Source organism: Rhinoderma darwinii, chromosome 11 (assembly GCF_050947455.1).
Source record: "Rhinoderma darwinii isolate aRhiDar2 chromosome 11, aRhiDar2.hap1, whole genome shotgun sequence".
Classification (NCBI taxonomy): domain Eukaryota; kingdom Metazoa; phylum Chordata; class Amphibia; order Anura; family Rhinodermatidae; genus Rhinoderma; species Rhinoderma darwinii.
Genome location: NC_134697.1, coordinates 51936344 through 51957084, shown reverse-complemented (window position 1 = coordinate 51957084; position 20741 = coordinate 51936344). Strand labels below are relative to the sequence as shown.

Below are 20741 nucleotides of genomic sequence, written 5' to 3'. Positions count from 1 at the left end.
TCCGGTATTTTTCACAGCAAGAAAAGCGCAGTCTACAGAGCTATTCTTAAAACAAAAAATCTTGCCCAAGATTAATGAAAATATTATGCACTGAGATTTCTGCACTGTTCAATTGTACATTATCGCTAATAATATTATTCTATGGAGGGGCTCATGAAATCACATGTTTACATGGTTGCAAAATAATCTGGAAGTTTGTTAACCGGTTAACTGTAAAGTTTGTTGTAGCAATAAACTTTCCCAGGGACCTATTGCGGGTGTCAGCGTGAGTTGTCATGGCAACCGGGTCTGCTGTGCACGGAAGCCTATGAGGACCAGCTGGAGGCTGATCCTCATAGGCTTCCTGTCAGTTTGACTTTCAGCGTCACAATGACAGTTGGAATACGTTACACTACTAGGCAGTGTAATGTATTCTAGCAGCCATCAGAGCTGCAGGTCTTCGAGTACCCTAGTGGGACAACAAAAAAACAAAAGTTAAAAAAAGTATATATATTTTATAAAAGTGTCAAAATAAAAGTTATAAGTTACAAATACAAAAAATGCTTTTTTTCTCCTATAAGTCTTTTATTATAGGAAAAAAAATTAACACGTTATAAAAAGTGATTTTATTGCGCAAACGCTACAAAACATAAAAAAAACTATATACATTTGGTATCACCGTAATCGTATCGACCCGCAGAATAAAGTAAAATGTCATTTATAGCGCACGGTGAACACTATAAAAAAAAAAAAAAAAAAGAAGAAAAAAACTGTGAGAATTGCTGGTTTTTGGTCACCTTTGCTTGCCAAAAATTTTAATCAAACTACAGATTGTCCCGCAACAAATAAGACCCTCACACGGCTCCGGTGAAGAAAAAATAAAAATGTTCTGGCTCCCAGAATAAAGCGACAGAAATTGTGCAGAGCGTTCCAAAAGCGGATAAGATCGGGCACGATTTATCAGTGCGACACTGGCCACATATCTATGAATTATTATTATTTACCCCATTATTATGTCCTGATGTACTCCGCCCAGCTTACATACACCCCATATTATAAACTGAAACACCAGTAAAACCCCAAACAAAACTACTACCAAGCTAAATCTACGCTCCAAAAGCCAAATGGCGCTCCCTCCCTTCTGAGCCCTACAGCGTGCCCAAATAGCAGTTTACTTCCACATATATGGCATCGCCATACCTGGGAGAACCCGCTTAACATTTTGAGGTATTTGTCTTTAGTGGCACAAACTGGGCACAACATATTGTGCACTAAAATGGCATATCAGTGGAAAATTTTAATTTTCACTTTGCACCATCCACTGCGCATTAACCCCTTCGCGCACCACGACTTAATAGCATGTCGTGGTGTGGGGGTTATGTATGGAGAGCAGGTTCATGCACTGAGACCATGCCATACCCTGCGGGTGTCTGCTGTATATTACAGCGGACACCCGGGACTAACGGACAGGAACAGCGATCGCGCTTTTACAGAAGCCTGTAAAAATGACAATATACTGTAATACATTAGTATGGCAGTGTTTTGTAACAGCGATCTAATGATCACTGGTTCAAGTCCCCTAGGGGAACAAATTAAAATGTGTGAAAAATGTTATTAGTGAAAAAAATATATATATATTTAAAGTCCAAAATAACCCCCTTTCCCATTTTTCCTCTAAAGTAATGTAAAATATAAATAAATTGGTATCGCTGTGTCCGTAAAAGTCCAAACTATTACAATATACCATTATTTAAATCACACGGTGAACGCTGAAAAAAAGAAAGAATTAAAAATGCCAATATCGCTGTTTTTTGGTCACCTTAGCTTTTTTAAAAAATTTCATACAAAGATCGAAAAGTTGTATGCACGAAAAAATTGCACCAATACAAACTACAGCTTGTCCCGCAAAAAATAAGCCCTAACATCGCTCAATCGACCAAAAAATAAAAAATGTTATGCCTCTCGGAATGTGGTGAAACAAAACAATTATTTTTTTACAAATAGTTTACTTTGTAAAAATAGTAAAATATAAAATAAAACTGTATAATTTTGGTATCACCGTAATTTTATTAAGTCGCAGAAAAAAATAATTAAGTTGTCGTTTCTACCGCACGGTGAAAGCCATAAAAACGAAACTCCAAAAATAATGGAGGAATCACAGCTTTTTCCAATTTCAGCCTGCAAAGAATTTTATTTTCAGTTTCCCAGTACATTATATGGTACTTTAAATGGTGTCATTAGAAATTACAACTCCTTCCGCAAGAAATAAGCCCTCACACTACTCTACTGACAGAAAAAGAAAAAAGTTATGGCTCTTGGAACGCGGGAATGGAAAAACTAAAATGAAAAAGCAAAAAATGTATCAGTCCTGAAAGGGTTAATTTCAAATGGAAAAAAAAATTATGACCCCCATGTGGGGTATAGCCGTACTCGGGAGAAATTGCTTTACAAATGTTGGTGTGCTTTTTCCTCCTTTATTCTTTGTGAAAATGAAAAAATTCAACATGTTAGTGGAAAAAATGTTGATATTCATTTTCACGGCCTAATTCTAATAAATTCTGAAAAACACCTGTGGGGTCTAAATGCTCACTATACTCCTCGAAAGATTCCTTAAGGGGTGTAGTTTCCCAAATGGGGTCACTTTTGGGGGGTTTCCCCTGTTTTGGTCCCTCCAGTGCATTGGAAACGCGACATGGCCCCGAAAACCATTCCAGCAAAATCTGCGCTCCAAAATCCAAAATGTCGCTCCTTCCCTTGTGAGCCCTGCCGCGAGTCCAAACAGCAGTTTATTACCACATGTAGGATATTGCTGTAATTGGGAGAAATTGCTTTACAAATTTTGGGGTGCTTTTTATTCTTTATTCCTTGATTCAAAGATTTTCATTTTCACAGACTAAGGCCTCATTTACACGAGCGTAATATACGCGCGTGCGACGCGCGTGCTTTTCACGCGTGTCGTACGCACCTATATTACTCTATGGGGCAGTGCAGACGATGCGTGAATTTTGCGCAGCGCGAGTGCATTGCGTAAAACTCACGACATGTTCTATAATCGTGCGTTTTTCGCGCATCACGCACCCATTGAAGTCAATGGGTGCGTGAAAACCACGAAGGTCGCACGGAAGCACTTCCGTGCGAACTGCGTGATTCGCGCAAGAGCTGTCAAAATGAATGTAAACAGAAAAGCACCACGTGCTTTTCTGTTTACAAACATCCGAACGGAGTGTCTTAGACATGAGCGAACCGAACTTTACCGGGTTCGGCCGAACTCGTTTTGACCGAACCCGGCAGGAGACAGTCACTGTGCAGGGTGCTGAAAGAGTTAAAACTGTTTCAGCACCCTGGACAGTGACTTCCGATTCCAATATACGTGAACGTGTAAAAAAAAAAAAAAGTTCTGACTTACCGATAATTCCCGGCTTCTTCCTCCAGTCTGACCTCCCGGGATGACAATTCAGTCCAAGTGACAGCTGCAACCAATCACAAGCCAAGCACAGGCTGCAGCGGTCACATGGACTGCCGCGTCATCCAGGGAGGTGGGGCCAGATGTCAAGAGAGGCGCGTCACCAAGGACGCGTCACCAAGGACGCGTCACCAAGGCAACGGCCGGGAAGTTCTCGGTAAGTACGAACCTCTTTTTTTTTAAACAGGTTACTCGATATGGTGATCGGAATGCACTGTCGAGGGTGCAGAAAGAGTTACTGCCGATCAGTTAACTCTTTCAGCACCATGGACAGTGACTGACGTCGACTAGCCTCATCTCTATGATGGCGGCTGCGCGAAAATCACGCAGCCGCGCATCATACACAGATGACACACGGAGCTGTCAAGTGCCTTTTGCGCACGCAAAACGCTGCGTTTTTTGCGCGCGCGAAACGCACACGCTCGTGTAAATGAGGCCTGACTCCAATAAATATAGCAAAAGGCCTGTGTGGTCAATATGCTAACTATACCCCTAGATAAATTCCTTGAGGGGTGTAGTTTCCAAAACAGTGTCACTTTTGTGGTGTTTCCTTTGTTTTGGCATCACAAGACCTCTTCAAACCTGACGTGGTGCCTAAAATATATTCTAATAAAAAGAAGGCCCCAAAATCCTCTAGATGCTCCTCTGCTTTTGAGGCCTGTAAAGTTTCTGTGGGACTTACTCACACAGCACAGCGTGATCTCGCAAGATCACGCTATGAATGACAGCACAGCGAGATCACGCTATGAATGACAGCACAGCGAGATCACGCTGTGCTATGTGAGTAAGTCCCACAGAAACTTTACCGAAGTGTTGGGAGTGTGACTAGACATCACATCCTGGCTGGAGGCAATGTCTATTCATTCTCAAGACACTTCAGTAAAGTTAATGTGGGTGTATGGGACAGCACAGCGTGATCTCGCGAGATCACGCTGTGCTGAGTACTAATGGACATGAATGGAGAGAAGTGTATGAAGCTGATTGGTCAGTGTCATACACTTCTCTTTACAACGCCCACTTGGTCAAAAGTTAAAAACGCCCAGTTGTCTATTAACCCCTTAACGCCGAAGGACGGATATATCCGTCCTCAGCAGCTGCTAGTTCGCGCAGGAGGACAGATATATCCGTCCTGTGATCGCGCGGGTACTGACAGTTTACCCACGCGATCAGCGGCAGGAGCACGGATGTTATACTCAGCCTGGCTCCTGCTGCAACTGCCGGAATCGAAGCACGCGCCGATTCCGGCAGTTTAACCCATTAAATGCCGCTGTCAACAGTGACAGCGGCATTTAATGTGTTTGACAGAAGGGGGAGCTCCCTCTGTCACCCGATCGGCGCCCCCGCAAACAAATCGCGGGTCGCCGTCGGGTTTCCATGACAGCCGGGGGTCTAACAAAGACCCCCAGGTCTGTCTTCAGCATCTGCCTGTTAGGCGATGCCAGAGGCATGACCTAACAGGTTGCCTGTCAGTTTTACACTGACAGGCAATAATGCTTTGGTATACGAAGTATACCAAAGCATTATATATGCGATCTGCACATCGCATAGTGAAGTCCCCTGGTGGGACTAAAAAAAAAAAAGTAAAACCGTTAAATAAAGTTTGTGAAAAAAAAAAAAAAAAAATTACAGTCAAAGTCAAATAAAACTACTTTTTTGCCCCAAAAAGTGGTTTTATTTAATAAAACGGTCAAAACAAATCACACATACACATATATGGTATCCCCGCGATCGTAACAACTTGACCAATAAAATGAACACATTAATTAAACCGCCGGATGAACGGCGTCCAAAGAAAACGCAAAAAACAACGGCAAAATTCTCTCTTTTCTCCCATTCCCCCCATAAAAAATAAAATAAAAGTTCATCTATAAGTCCTATGTACCCCAAAATAGTACTAATGAAAACTACACATTGTCCCGCAAAAATCAAGCCCACGTACGGCCACATCGACGGAAAAATAAAAAAATGACGGCTCTTGGAACGCGGCGATGCAAAAACAAGTAATTTTTTTCTAAAAGGGTTTTTATTGTGCAAACGTAGAAAAAACATATAAAACCTTTACACATTTGGTATCCCTGTAATCGTGCCGACCCATAGAATAAAGTTAACATGTTATTTACGCTGCATAGTAAACGGCGTAAATTTATAACGTGAAAATTAATGCTGGAATAGCTGCTTATTTTCAATTCTCTCCTAAAATAAAGTTAATAAAAGTTAATCAATATGTTATAAGCATCTAAAAATGGTACAATTACAAAATACAACTCGTCCCGGAAAAAACAAGCCCTTATACGGCTATGTCGACGGAATAAAAAAAGAGTTACGACTCTTGGAATGCGACCGTGGAAAAACAAAAAATAATCCTTGGTCATTAACGTGCAAAATGGCCCGGTCATTAAGGGGTTAAAGAGGCTCTATCACCAGATTTTGCAACCCCTATCTGCTATTGCAGCAGATCGGCGCTGCAATGTAGATAAGAGTAACGTTTTTATTTTTAAAAAACGAGCATTTTTGGCCAAGTTATGACCATTTTTGTATTTATGCAAATGAGGCTTGCAAAAGTTCAACTGGGCGTGTTTAAAGTAAAAGTCCAACTGGGCGTGTATTATGTGCGTACATCGGGGCGTTTTTAATACTTTTACTAGCTGGGCGTTCTGACGAGAAGTATCATCCACTTCTCTTCAGAACGCCCAGCTTCTGGCAGTGCAGACACACAGCGTGTTCTCGAGAGATCACGCTGTGACGTCACTCACTTCCTGCCCCAGGTCCTGCATCGTGTCAGATGAGCGAGGACACATCGGCACCAGAGGCTACAGTTGATTCTGCAGCAGCATCAGCGTTTGCAGGTAAGTAGCTACATCGACTTACCTGCAAACGCCGATGCTGCTGCAGAATCAACTGTAGCCTCTGGTGCCGACACGATGCAGGACCTGTGAGTGACGTCACAGATCTGCACTGCCAGAAGCTGGGTGTTCTGAAGAGAAGTGGATGATACTTCTCGTCAGAACGCCCAGCTAGTAAAAGAAGTAAACACGCCCAGATGTAACACACATAATACACGCCCAGTTGGACTTTTACTGTAAACACGCCCAGTTGGACTTTTGCAAGCCTCATTTGCATACATACAAAAATGGTCATAACTTGGCCAAAAATCCTCTTTTTAAAAAAAATAAAAACGTTACTGTAATCTACATTGCAGCGCCTTTCTGCTGCAATAGCAGATAGGGGCTGCAAAATCTGGTGACAGAGCCTCTTTAAGAAACGAATTAGCATAAATCTAAAATTGTTCATAACTTGCTAAAAAATGATCATTTTTTCAAAATAAAAGCCACTGTTATCTACATTACAGCGCTGGTCAGATTATGTAGGAGATAGGGCACTTATAATCTGGTGACAGAGGCTCTTTAAATTTCGAAAAATGCTAATTTTTGCTAATTTCCTCAAAATCTTGGTGTTTTTCACAAACAAATACTGAATTTATCAACCAAATTTTTTCACAAACATAAAGTACAATATGTCATGAGAAAACAATCTCAGATTCGCTTGGATAAGTAAAAGCATTCCCAGGTTATTAACACATAAAATGACACATGTCAGATTTGAAAAAACAGGTCTGGTCCTCAAGGCCAAAACAGGCTCAGTCCTGAATGGGTTAAATAGCATGGGGTGTGTGGGCGTGGTCAGAGTTGTCTGGGGCGGGGCTTATATATATTTAAAAAAATATATATATCTACTTCTTTCTAGTAAAGACATTACTTACACAAGTACAGTTCAGGTTTAGGCGATAGTGATGTCTATGAAAACGGTGTGAAAAGAAATAAATTAGACCCATTAGATAATCCGGCCCTCCCACATAACATACATACAACTTCCGAAATAAACAAGCATGTAGCGTTCTATAGAACACGTGGAGACGGACACTGGTCGCGGACATTATACGTCACTGCCTTCCGTGACTCCTGGGGATGACGCCCTTTCCGCTTCCCTTTTCACGCTTCCTCTTGTAGCGTGGCTGCTGTTATTTCCCCCTCTCTTGGGTGCGGAACTTTTAGAGACGAAATTTAATGCCTGGATTACTTCACATCGGAGAAATGGAGAGCGAAGTCGTCAGGAAGAAGGTGAGTGGGCGGATGAGGCCGGCGGCGGCTCCTGTGTTAGTTGTCAGGGTCGTTCGGCCTGTACCAGCTGACCGTAACGTGAAAACACATGGCGGCGTCCACACCTGACGTCCTCATACCGGGTGTAGATACTGGGGAGCGGAGGGGTCACTCTTCTATTCTGGAACTATTATTCCCATCGTGCGGTTAGACATTTGTCTGGGGGTTGATTGCTGGGACTTGTAGTTCTCCATCATGGGATTAACTCATCTCATCTTGTGTGTTGAATGTCCTTTACTGATCTCATGGACGCAACTGCTTTGTTTACATCTGAAATTGTTGTGGGTTTTTTTTCTCAATAATCCTAGTTTTACATTTCGGTCTGGAAATATGACAAAAAAAAATAAAAAAATTCTGAGTCTATGGGGGACTATTACAATGGTGGAAGTGTATTGTTGGCTGGATACCTACATAAATTAAAGACCCTTTAACCCCTTCCTGCACTGAGTTTTGAAGGGGCTGTTTTTTTTATACTAATGACCTTTCCACAGGATAGGTCCTCAGTATATGATCGGTGTGTGGTCCTGGCTTTAGGCCCCCAATGATCAGCTGCTCTGGCTGCCTTCGGGCACTGGCAGCAATGCAGGGTCAGTGCTGGAAACAGACGGCTCTGTACAATATACAACGGCTGTGCTGCAGCACTGCACATCTGCTCCTATTCAAGCGAGTAGGAGCAGATGTGCAGTAACCCAGCACGGCCGCTATACAGTGACTGGAGCCATCTCCTTCCAGCACCGACCCTGCATAACTTCCATTGCCCGAAGGCAGCCGGAGCAGCTGATCGGTGTGTGGTCTTGGCTTTAGGCCCCTAATCATACACTGATGACTTATCTTGTGGAAAGGTCATCAGTATAAAAAAAACCTCCCAATCTGGACAACCCCCTATAAGTTAGGCCACGCTCAGACATTACAGATGTGTTGTGGATTCTGCACCATAAATCTGAGACCATTTACATTACCATACATGTAGATGAAGTTATTACATCCCGGCTCACACATAGTGGGAAAAAATAATACAATTTTGGGTTAGTGATGTTGAACACTGGGGACCCCTTGAATTGCCGTCTTATGTGTATTGGTGGTTATATTCTAGAAAATATCTGAAACTCCCACACCCAAGAAGCCGAAAAGAAAAATCCAGAATGGGGAAGCAGAAGAACTTGATTTTGAGCAAGTGTCTAACATCAACAAACAGGTGACCGATGATTGTAACAACAATAAACAGGTAAGAACACACTGATATGAATAGAACATCCGCTCATTCGATCACTTTAACCCCTTAATGACCAGCCTATTTTAAACCTTAATGACCAGGCTATTTTTTAGGATTTTCCATCGTCTCATTCCAAGTTCTTTAACTTTTTATTTTTGCGTCGACATAGCTGTATAAGGACTTGTTTTTTGCTGGACAAGTTGTATTTTTTTTAATAGCACCATTTTGGGGTACATATTATTTATTGATTAACTTTTTTTGGGGTGTAATAGAAAAAAAAAGACATTTCACCACTTTTTTTGCATCTTTAATTTACGCCGTTTAGCGTGTGGTATAAATAAGAACTTTATTCAGTGGGTCGTGATGATTGTGACGATACCAAATTTATATAGTTTTCTTATGTTTTTATTACTTTTACACAGTAAAACGTTTTTTTTTTCACAAGTATGTGTGTGTCTCCATATTTGAAGAGCCATAACTTTTTTTTTTTATTATTTTGCCGCCAATGCAGCTATGTGAGGGCTTTTTTGCGGAACAACTTCTGTCGGTACCATTTTAGATTACATGCAATTTTTTGATCACTTTTTATCAAGTTTTTTTGAAGGCAGGGTGAACAGAAATCAGCAATTCTGGCGTTGTTTTTTATTTTTATCTTTACAGTGTTTACCGAGTGGGATAAATAACATAATCACTTTATAGTTGGGGTCGTTATGGATTCGGCGATACCAAATATGTGTAACTTTTTTTTTATAAAGCGTTTTGTAAGGGGAAAAAGTGTGTTTTTCACTTATTTATGAATAACTTTATTGCACTTTTTTTTGTACTAGTCCCACGAGGGTACTTCACTATGCGATCGTCCGATCGCTTTTATAATACACTGCAATACTTCTGTATTGCAGTGTATTACTGCCTGTCCATTTACAACAAACAGGCATCTGCTAGGTAATGCCAGAGGCATGGCCTAGCAGGCAGACCTGGGGGGCTTTATTAGGCCCCCGGCTGCCATAGAAGACGCTGGCACCCTGCGATCTCATTGCAGGGTGCCAGTGGGGTGAGGGAACTCCCTCCCTCCTTCTCTCCAAAACCACTTAGATGTGGTGCTCGCTATTGAGCGCTACATATAAGGGGTTAAACGGGCGGATTTCGATCTGCCAGCTCGAGCAGCAATGCCCAATGTTCTCAGTTACCTCTGAGAACAGGGAATTTTAACTGCTCCCGGTGCCGCAGATTTATTCTGATGCAGCGCTGTGAAAAGGCGTATGCATGAGAATAAAGCCTGATAGTGGCAGTCGTGAAAAGGCGCATTGGCAGTCACTGAACCTAAATTTAATGTATGTCTTTTTTTTTTTTTTCTCCTTTTAACACTTCACCTTAGACACCGAAACTGAAGAAAAAGAACAAGCTTGCCAATAAAGAGAGTTCTCCTGAAACAGCTGAGCAAATTGATGAGGAGCAAGAAGATACCAAAGCTCCTAAAGTAAAGAAATCAAAGAAGAAAAAACAAGAAAGTGAGCAGGAAGAATCCGAACCGCAAGACCAAGCCGCATCTGAACCTCAGATTAATGGCAAAAAGGTAAAGTTCCACTCCATGAATGTTACAATATATACCTTCTTTTTATTCTTTTTTTGCTCTATGGAATATTGTAGAAGGCTGCTCTATTCCATACAGAGCCATGCAGTAAAAAAAAAAAAAAAAATCTTAGCGTGGATGCCACTGTATACCTAAGTTGCATTGACTAGTTTTTCCACAATTTGTACTCTTATAGAGTGGTAAACAAGCCAAAGCAAAGAAAACTTCTAATATTGAGAATGGAAAAATGGAAACTGCAAATGGTGCACCAGAAGCCAAGAAAAGAAGACTGGACCCTGAGGCAGAAGAAAATGAGGAGGAATCCAAATCCGATGACGAGGTATGTCTGTTCAGAAACCACACAGGATCATCTGTAGGACTCTGGCTGGCCATTTTAAGGTTAACTACAATGGTCAAATCTATTTCATATCTCAGTATCTTGTAGCAACCAATCAGATTGCTGTTTGACACTTTGTAGGTTTTTTTTTCTTCCAAAAAAAAAAAGCTGGAATCTGATTGCTTTCTATCGGCAATCGATTCACTTTATTTGCACTAGTTCTGATATTTCTCCCACCGTTCTATGAACGCTATTCTATAAAAAGGCTGTGAAAATAGGTAGTTCAAGTAATTTTATACCTTTTTAGTGATGGTGCTCTAACAAATGTATAGCTTTTTAAAGTGTCACAAATTGCTAAACTTAGGGTGTCTAGCAGATGCTCCTGTATTCTATTTAGGGTGCAGTTAGAGTGGGCACACTGTTTGAGTGACATGGTGTGTTATAGGTTGCTCGTCTGGTTGCGCCCATGCCATCCCTCATATTGGATTAGATGCGGTCGTGGGGCCGTGTTCATTCACTCACTGCAGAAGGCTGCTCAATTAAGTGTGCGCTTTCTGACAGCGTCTCGATCGGGGCTTGATTTTCTTAGGGCATCTAACAGTCAAAGGGATTTTTACTGATGACAGATTCCCTTTTAGGGTGAGATTTTAGGGGAAGTTCATTTTCAGCATTCAAAATCAAAGTGTTTTTTGTTTTTTATTGATATATTTTTTATTTTTTTTGTAGGAGACTACCTTGGAGAAATTTGCAGGCGACTTTTCTAAATATCCTATTAGTCAGGAAACCATTGTAAATCTGAAAGGTAAAACGCCCATGCTTTATATTCGCTGTAGGGAGTGTGTTAGATGCGCACTAGTTAAAACCCACCAGTCAGTATTTCAGTAGAAAAAGCCGGTGACACACACGGAAACGCGAGCCTATGAGGCTGTTTTACAACTTCTGTGTAGTAGCCAGCAGGACATTAGCGTAGGGACCAGTAGACCAACGCTGAAGTCTAATTGGAGATCGCCATCTACTATTTGGTCCCTACTGGCGTAGATAGAGGGATGCCGCTGGTGTCTCTTTAGAGAATATGCCTTTTCAACAGTCATGCGGAGAGGTGGTAAATATTGGTTGCGCGCACACAATTATTGGCTGTATCACGTGTAACACACATCTATAGCTGACTAGGTAGTGATTCTGAATGGGAGGTAGATAAAGACTTCAGAGCTGTGGGGGGTCGCAATCCTCTTTTGGTTGCAGCATGCAGAAGTGCTGGTGGTGCTTATCAATATGTGCAATTCTCCCTTCACCATAGTGTGTAAGAAGTATCCAACCCTGTCCCACAAAACAGTACTTTGGTACAAGGTTTGTTTGTTCATGGTTTTAAGACAGTCTGTAATGTTCAATTTCTTGTTTTACAGCTAAAGGAGTCACTTACCTGTTTCCTATTCAAGCCAAAACCTTCCATACTGCTTACAGTGGTAAAGATGTTGTAGTCCAGGCTCGCACTGGTACAGGCAAAACCTTCTCATTTGCGATCCCCTTGATTGAGAAACTAATCCAAGATAAAAATCCATTGGCGCAAGGACGACCCCCCAGGGTAAGACTTGTCCTATATCTTTCTATATGTGAGAACAGCCATTTACATGATTTGTATCTGAAGCATCTTGGACATTTATGGCATATTCACAGGATTTCCACCTCTGGGAGCCGTATCTATCGGACACCTATAGCATATTCTGTGGCTATCACATAAATGTCCAAGATGGGTCCCCTTGGAGACGTGACCGGTTTTATTTTATTCTTCGACATAGCAATATGAGGGCTTACTACTTGCGGGACGAGTTGTAGTTTTCAATGGCCGCATGTAATGTACTGGGAAACTGGTTTTAAAACATTATTTGTAGGGTAAAATGGGGGAAAAGTGTGTTTTGATTCATTTTTTCTTCCTTTTTTTTTTTTTTTTTTTTTTTTTTTTTTGAGGAAGTGAGAAATGAGGTGACTAAAAAACCAGCGTTGCTTTACATTATTTTTATTTTTTTTTCGTCTACAGCGTTCATTGGGTGGGTTAAATAACATGATATTTTAGTAGTTCGTAACTTTATGGATGCGGCGATGCACATTATGTTGACATTTATTTTTTGTTTGTTTGAAAAATAAGAAAAAAAATGTTGTGTTTTTTTATTTTTAAAGTTCCCCCTACTGGAATTTAAACATGTAATCTATGGGTCGCTCATGCAATACTCATGCATTGCCTTTTTAACTGTGCTTTGCTATTAAGCCTTGCCTCTGGCCGACCTGGCGGCCTTTACTAACCCCCCTCCTTCTGTCTAATGGCATCTGAGGGGTCAAACGCTGGGATCTCTCTTCCTGGCTGTTGCAAGTGGGTGTTAGCTGCTTGAGGCATCCTGCGTATGATGCGGGCTCAGCTGCTGAACCCATGCCATATCATGATGGCATGCATCGGATGTTGCCAAGCTGTTAAAAACAGGTTTTAGAATATAGTACCATTTCTGCTTGGGTTTCAATTGGCCTACCATATGAGATCAGTCAAATCGGTGGTCTAATCTAAAGTTCCTTCTCTCTTAGGTGCTTATCCTTACACCCACTAGAGAACTTGCAATTCAGATAACAAATGAAGTTCGCAGCATCTCTAAAAAGCTGAAGACCTGTTGTTTCTATGGAGGATCGCCTTACCAGCAGCAAAGTAATGTGTTCCACAAAGGATTGGATTATTGATGTTTTGTATTAATGATGCTTGAACTTGATGGTACTGTAGTTTAGTGCCATGTCCTAAAAAGTAGTTCTCATGTAGGGTAACAGTCCCTTTTACTTCTGGACTAAACTCCAACTTTATTTCAAATGTGTATTGTCTACAGCGAACTCCTCTCCAAATTTCACACATGCTCTACCTGCACACCCTATGTCTCCCAACAATCCACTCATGCGTACAGCACGTTCTGCTTGTAGTAAAATAAGCTACAGATGCTAACTGAAAAACTTGGAATTTGTTTAATTTTTTTTTTTTTTTTATATTTTTTCCTTCCTTTTCCAGTATTTTCCATAAAAACTGGGATTGATATCCTGGTTGGGACCCCTGGTCGTGTGCGAGATCTCATCCAGAACTATAAACTCAATCTCACTGTTCTCAAGCATGTGGTGTTGGATGAGGTTGACATGATGTTTGACATGGGGTTTTCTGAACAAGTTGAAGAAATATTATCGGCCCGTTATAAATCTGGTATGTAAAAATAATTTGGTATGGCTTAAGTGAATGTAACATTACTAGATTTGCACTTAATTATGAAGTTAAAATGTGTTTTTTATTTGTGTTTTTAATTTTGAAGATCCTAAAGAGAATCCACAGACTCTTCTCTTCTCTGCAACCTGCCCCGATTGGATGTACAATGTTGCTAAGAAGTACATGATAGGAGAGTATGAAAAAATTGACCTTGTAGGACACCGTAGTCAGAGGGCTGCCATTACTGTTGAGGTGAGTTCTATATTTCTATGACTTAATTCACACTTTTTGTATGTGAGAATTGTTCTTCTGTCTAACTTTTTTTTTTTTTTGTCAAGAACCGGAATATATCCCAGTAAAAGTGAGAAGAGAACCTTCATTAAAGGGGTTGTCAGAGATAAAATGAGTATGTGTTAAATGCTTGTAATATATTAATATAAATACATTTGTAATATACTTAAATTTTCCAAAGTGGCCCGGTTTCCAGATCCTGCCGTGGGGTACTTCACGGGTAACGTCACTCTCTGGCCGCTGCGTTGATCTTCCATTCTTTCCCCGGTATACGACACGTCACTTGTGACGTGCCGTGTATGGGCTGGTCTGCTGTAACGCGCATGCGCGGTCCCTGCTGTTATCTCTAACAGCAGGGACCGCGCATGCTCGTTACGGGCTGTACAGCAGACCAGCCCATACACGGCACGTTACAAGTGACGTGTCGTATACCGGGGAAAGAATGGAAGATCAACGCAGCGGCCAGAGAGTGACGTCACCCGTGAAGTACCCCACGGCAGGATCTGGAAACCGGGCCACTTTGGAAAATTTAAGTATATTACAAATGTATTTATATTAATATATTACAAGCATTTAACACATACTCATTTTATCTCTGACAACCCCTTTAAGGATTTGTTTTAGAATGTTTTTTTTTTTTCCTTCCCTTAAAGGGGTTGTCTACTTGTACAACAGATCAGCTGTTTTTGTTTTTTTTTTTTTGCAGCTCAAACATTGGCTTCCAAAACAGGAGATGTTTGTTCCTCTGGCTTAAGCCTCATGCACTCAGGCTGCACGGGTAGTCTGTCCCTATAGTTCTGCACTACGGAGTTATAGGCACTGTCTGCCACCTTTTATCATACTGTGTGATGGAGCATTGCACAATTTTTTTCCTCACCTGATCTGTATAAAATATAAAAATCGGAAGCCTACAGAGGTACTGCTTGGGCCTTACGGCCTCCGAACTTGTATGAAGCCGTAATACTGTGTGCATGATTCCTAATAGTGGTGTCCCTAATGTGGTGTAGGGACAACCGTTTTAAACCTGATAGTGTCTTGTCTAGATTTGCTGCACCAAATAATACTCAACCATGTGGAGGTTTAAATCGGCTTTCTATCTTGTGATTGTGTTTTGGGGAGAACAAATAAAATGAATATATACATACTGTACAGTTTGTGGTTTCAAGGCTGAAAAAAAGTTGGTCCTGTATTATTGAGTGGGGTTTTTGTTTCTCTAGTATTTCCATTTTTTTGTAAATTGTGACTTTTTTTTCTTGCAGCATTTGGCCATTGCGTGTAACAGATACCAGAAACCTATTGTCCTCGGTGATGTTATTCAGGTATACAGTGGAACCAATGGAAAAACAATTGTCTTCTGTGACTCCAAGTTGGAAGCTCATGAGTTGTCAACAAATTGTCCCTCATTAAAACAGGTTAGTATGCCTTATGTTCTGCAAATATTAAAACTGGAATATAAAGATGAGCTAACTTACTATTAGGCTACGCTATTTCTTCTGCCATTTTTCACCAGAACTGTTTAGGAGGCCCCAAACCAGAGCCTCTAATGCAATTGTGAATGGAGCTTATATTGAGAACTTTTTTAAAATTTATTTTTATATAGAGTGCAAAAGCATTGCATGGCGATCTTCAACAAAAGGAGCGTGAAGTCATCTTGAAAGGCTTTAGAAATGGATCTTTTAATATTTTAATTGCAACCAATGTTGCTTCCCGTGGCCTAGACATTCCAGAAGTTGAGCTTGTTGTGTTGTATTCTGCACCAAAGGTGAGTAACTTACTTAAAGAGGCTCTGTCACCAGATTTTGAAACCGGCGCTGCAATGTAGATTACAGTAACGTTTTTATTTTTCAAAAAACGAGCATTTTTGGCCAAGTTATGACCATTTTTGTATTTATGCAAGTGAGGCTTGCAAAAGTACAACTGGGCGTGTTATTATGTGCGTACATCGGGGCGTTTTTACTACTTTTACTAGCTGGGCGTTCTGATGAGAAGTATCAGCCACTTCTCTTCAGAACGCCCAGCTTCTGGCAGTGCAAACACAGCCGTGTTCTCGAGAGATCACGCTGTGACGTCACGTCACTCACAGGTCCTGCATCGTGTCAGACGAGCGAGGACACATCGGCACCAGAGGCTACAGTTGATTCTGCAGCAGCATCAGCCTTTGCAGGTAAGTCGCTGTAGCTACTTGCCTGCAAACGCTGATGCTGCTGCAGAATCAACTGTAGCCTCTGGTGCCGATGTGTCCTCGCTCGTCCGACACGATGCAGGACCTGTGAGTGACGACACAGCGTGATCTCCCGAGAACACACTGTCTGCACTGCCAGAAGCTGGGCGTTGTGAAGAGAAGTGGATGATACTTCTCGTCAGAACGCCCAGCTAGTAAAAGTAGTAAACACGCCCCGATGTACGCACATAATACACGCCCACTTGGACTTTTACTTTTCAACACGCCCAGTTGTACTTTTGCAAGCCTCATGTGCATAAATACAAAAATGGTCATAACTTGGCCAAAAATGCTAGTTTTTTAAAAATAAAAACGTTACTGTAATCTACATTGCAGCGCCGATCTGCTGCAATAGCAGATAGGGGTTGCAAAATCTGGTGACAGAGCCTCTTTAAGAATGAATGGGCTCCGTCCCATACTGACAACTGTACCACTATTAACGTATATGTTGTCCCTGCAGGAAGCAGATTCTTATGTCCACCGGTCAGGACGCACAGGCAGAGCAGGCCGCACAGGAATCTGCATTTCTCTTTATGAACCCAGAGACTCGTATTACTTGGGCAATGTTGAGAGAAGTACGGTATGTACAACTCAATAATTCCTCTTTTTCAATGTGTGTCCATAAGATACCTGACTGACCTGGTCCAATAACGTAATTGTAAACTATACTAATACATGGAGGACGCCTTTACATGTAAATGGTATTTTTAAGAATCCAATAACTGGCATGTATGAATATACAGTTGGGCTACACTATAGTCACACAACACCAGTTGCAGGCGAGTTGTACAACTGACACATGATGCGAGATCTTTGCAACTTGTCGCATGACTTTTTCCTGCTCCAATAGAAGTGAATAAGGAAAAGTTGCACAACCGCTTGTCCTATTTGCAACTGTTGCATCAAAGATGCATCTTCTGTGCATATCTGTTGCAGATGCGTTACAGGGGATGTCCCAAGATCAACATTTCTCCCCTATCCACCGGATCGGTGATAAATGGTGGTCTGATCGCTAGGGGCCCCTTAGACGTTGGATAGACCGGCAGGGCATGTGCTCGACCACCAATGTATGCAAGCTCGTCGTCACTATAATGTAATGAAGAGCCATGCCCTTTTATGTTAGACCACACCCCCACATAATATAAGCCACGCCCCCTTGCCAAACGAGCCACAACATGTCTAAAACAGTCAAATGTGGCGCATGGCATGTGCCCCATATTGTAGCTGCATGCAATCTGTTGTACATCTGACAATTTTAATGTTCTGTCACAAAGCCAGAAATGTTGTTGTGTACATGGCATCTAAGGCCCCTTCACATTTAGCGGATTTTCTGTGGAATATCAGCGGTGGATTACAGTCCTAGCCATGTAGATGTGTTTTGAATAGGTCATCCACATGCTGCTGAAACTTTTCCGGGTGGATTTTATCCTTTTCCAATGTAGGAGTCTTCGTAGGCACACAAACATTTAATGCATTAAATAGAAGGGCAAATAAGTTTTGTTTCTAGCTTTTACATTGCTGTTTTGTTCATCAGGGTCAAGGTGGTAACAGTTCTGTCATTTATGAAGTATAGTGTTGTGTATTCATGCATATGCAAAGTAACTGTTTTATTTGTCTTTCTGTAGGGAATCAAATTCAAGAAAGTTGGCATCCCAACCATATTGCATGTCGCTAAGTCATCTAGTGCCGATGCCATCAAGTAATTATTTTATGTATATTTTCTTAGGCATAATATCTCCTAAGGAGAATAAAACTGTTAGGGCAGTAATCACTAGCCTGTACAAAATCAAACCATATGGAGGGCAAAATGCGTCACGTTTGACAGCTGTATATGAGGGGACTAGTGGGCGACTGGATCTTTTGGTCTAAGACGTTATTAGAATCAAGAGGGTGCATTCTGATCAGAATAAAAAAGTTTCTATTCTTATGATGGGCAGTATGATCCTTTAGCGGTCATTACATATGGATAACGTGTGCCACCACCCCTCCTTACTCCAGGTCATTGGAGTCTGTCCCGGCTGATGTCATTGAAAATTTTAAAACCTATGCTAAAGAGTTGATTGAGAAGAAGGGAGCCCTGAATGCATTGGCAGCAGCGTTGGCTCATATTTCTGGGGCCTCCTCCTTGAAGCAGCGATCACTTCTTAACATGGAGCCGGTGAGAAACCTTGCTTGTAATGTGAAACGCTGTCTGTGGCACTTGGAGATGCATGAATATGTAGGCTAGCTTTTATTTCCCACGAATGTGTTTAGCCAACATCCGCTATATGTCCTGGATTGGCATTTACAGCGACCTTCAAGTCTTGAATTACTTGTATACTGTAGCATATTAATAGCTCTGGGTTTCAGGTCTGCTTGGGTAAATGGTGTCATAAGAAACAAAGCGATAATTGGCTCCTTACTATTTTGGGTTGGTGGTCATAGTGTTTCTTAACATAACATCTTGTGTAAAAGGTGCTGAACCCTACTGCATTTTTATTCCTTTTATTAGGGCTTTATTACAGTGCTATTTGAGAGCTCAGTGGCCATCCACACCCTTTCCTATGTCTGGCGTTCCCTTAAAGAACAAATGGGAGAAGACGTTGATGCAAAAATACACAGAATGTGTCTTCTAAAGAACTCCATGGTAAGTTCTGCAGTATAAAGGGGATGTTTATCTGGTTTACAGAGTGGCTTACTCTTAATCCTTTCACTGCCAAGGATCTCATGACTTTAAACCCTTTATATAATGCGGCTATAGGGAATAGATCTTAGTATTATATTAAAACCCTGAGTTCTAGCTTTCAAAGCATGACAATATTCTTGGTGTGATGTTTGGGGCACAGCACTTGTTTGACGTCAGGGAGAAGCATGAGTACAGTGCTGGAGGGCATTTTCATAATGTGCCAGGTGTCTAATTTCAGAAAATATATGGGTATGGGGGTAAAATAGGTTTTATTTGTGTATGTCAAGTGTGAAAATTTCCCTGGCAGCAAAAGGGTTTGTCTTATCAGGACAGTCCCTTGAAAATGAACTGATCTTTAGTTGTCTGGTTACTGGAGCCCCTGGTTATCTTAGGGTATGTTCACACGCACAATTAAAAACGGCTGAAAATTAGAGCTGTTCTCGAGGGGAAACAGCCTGTTTTTGAAGCAGAAAACTTTTTTGAGGCTTTTTTTTTTTTTTTTTTTTTTTTTAATTACCATATGAAAAACCGCTCCAAAAAGGGCTCAAGAAGTGACATGCTCCGTCTTTCTACGCACCGGCTTTTAAAACGGCGGCGTAAAAAAATGCCCCGTCTAAACTAAACTCCGGTTTTCCCATTGATTTTAATGGGAAGCTGTTTGGTGGCGTTTCACTAGCGTTTTTCAAGGCGTTTACGCCCTGAAATATGCCTGAAAACATTTTGTGTGAACATACCCTTACTGCTGTGGGAACCTGCGGGAGTGTCTGTTCTATGGGTGAAATGTAGTATTATATGGTACACATTTGAAATCCATGGGTGACCAGGCAATACATGGTCGGCTGAGCACTCCAGGGCACTAGTCTCTTGCTGAAAGATTGAGGTGTGACATCCGTGTGTCCTAAGCATTACTTAATCTGGTATTGAGAAAAACCTTGCAGTCTGAACCTTTGCATGTGTAGTACGTGTTCATTGGAAAGCATTTTCTCCGATAATAAACTATAGTCTTTTCCCACAGGGTGTGTGTTTTGACGTTGAGCCAGAAACTCTTAAAGTAATGCAAGTAAGTCATTGTTTCTCTTGGTAAAATTCTGTGGCCACCAATGTCCGCATATAAAAGGCCTTGTCGTAAGTGCAGGAAGATCTAATGCTACTGTATTGTCTTTTACGTATATTAAGCAAATCCAATATTATTTTCTTTCAGGATGCCTGGGATAATTCAAGACGCTGGCAGCTTTCAGTTGCAAAGGAATTGCCTGAACTTCAGGAATCGAGGCGAGACATGGGTGGCAGAGGTTCTGGTGGCAGAGGTTTTGGTGGCAGAGGTAGAGGAGGGCGATCTTCTGACAGACGTGGCAACGGAAATTCATTCCAGAGAGGAGGGAACAGACGCGGAGGTGGTAGAAGACGCTAGTGGACTCCAAGAGTTTTCTACAAAGCGGTTTTGTTTTTTTTTTAACTTATTCTCTCAAGGACCAGTGTTGTACAACTGAGTTTTACAGGACATAAGTTAATAAACCTGCCACATCTACTTTTATGCCATGTAAAGCGGTGTACCCCTGCCCTTATTAAAAATCCTTTATTGGAGTAAACCTTTTGTGTTCTTGTATTTATTTATAATCCCA

The 20741-nt window shown here is 41.4% G+C and overlaps 1 protein-coding gene and 1 long non-coding RNA gene across 3 annotated transcripts in view; one reads left to right on the top strand and one right to left on the bottom strand.

Moving 5' to 3' along the window:
- Positions 1-7420: 7420 nt before the first annotated feature.
- On the top strand, positions 7421-20708 carry DDX21 (DExD-box helicase 21). 2 transcript variants are annotated; one of them, XM_075841452.1, is made up of 17 exons: positions 7422-7560; positions 8693-8824; positions 10188-10385; positions 10579-10722; positions 11446-11521; positions 12123-12301; positions 13291-13408; positions 13757-13942; positions 14049-14194; positions 15493-15645; positions 15834-15995; positions 16915-17034; positions 18080-18153; positions 18453-18612; positions 18946-19080; positions 20135-20179; positions 20321-20708. In XM_075841452.1, exons 1-17 carry the CDS (start codon positions 7507-7509, stop codon positions 20528-20530), a joined length of 2292 nt encoding a protein of 763 aa, XP_075697567.1. In that variant the 5' UTR covers positions 7422-7506; the 3' UTR covers positions 20531-20708. The 2 variants fall into 2 exon arrangements, 1 of the variants encoding a protein (XP_075697567.1); XR_012851046.1 differs by lacking the exon at positions 18453-18612 and having other exon boundaries at positions 7421-7560; positions 20321-20365.
- Positions 7429-20741, bottom strand: part of LOC142663133 (uncharacterized) — a 96439-nt gene continuing 83126 nt past the window's right edge. The window contains exon 4 of the long non-coding RNA XR_012851047.1: positions 7429-7921. This is a non-coding gene — a long non-coding RNA (uncharacterized LOC142663133). The remainder of the gene's footprint in view (positions 7922-20741) is intronic.

Bases quoted from the DNA above. Each gene is read 5' to 3' on its own strand.
- DDX21 (XM_075841452.1), top strand. From the start codon at position 7,507: ATGCCTGGATTACTTCACATCGGAGAAATGGAGAGCGAAGTCGTCAGG. The intron at 10,386-10,578 runs GTAAAGTTCCAC...GTACTCTTATAG, and splicing joins CTCAGATTAATGGCAAAAAG to AGTGGTAAACAAGCCAAAGC. The intron at 17,035-18,079 runs GTATGTACAACT...GTCTTTCTGTAG, and splicing joins GCAATGTTGAGAGAAGTACG to GGAATCAAATTCAAGAAAGT.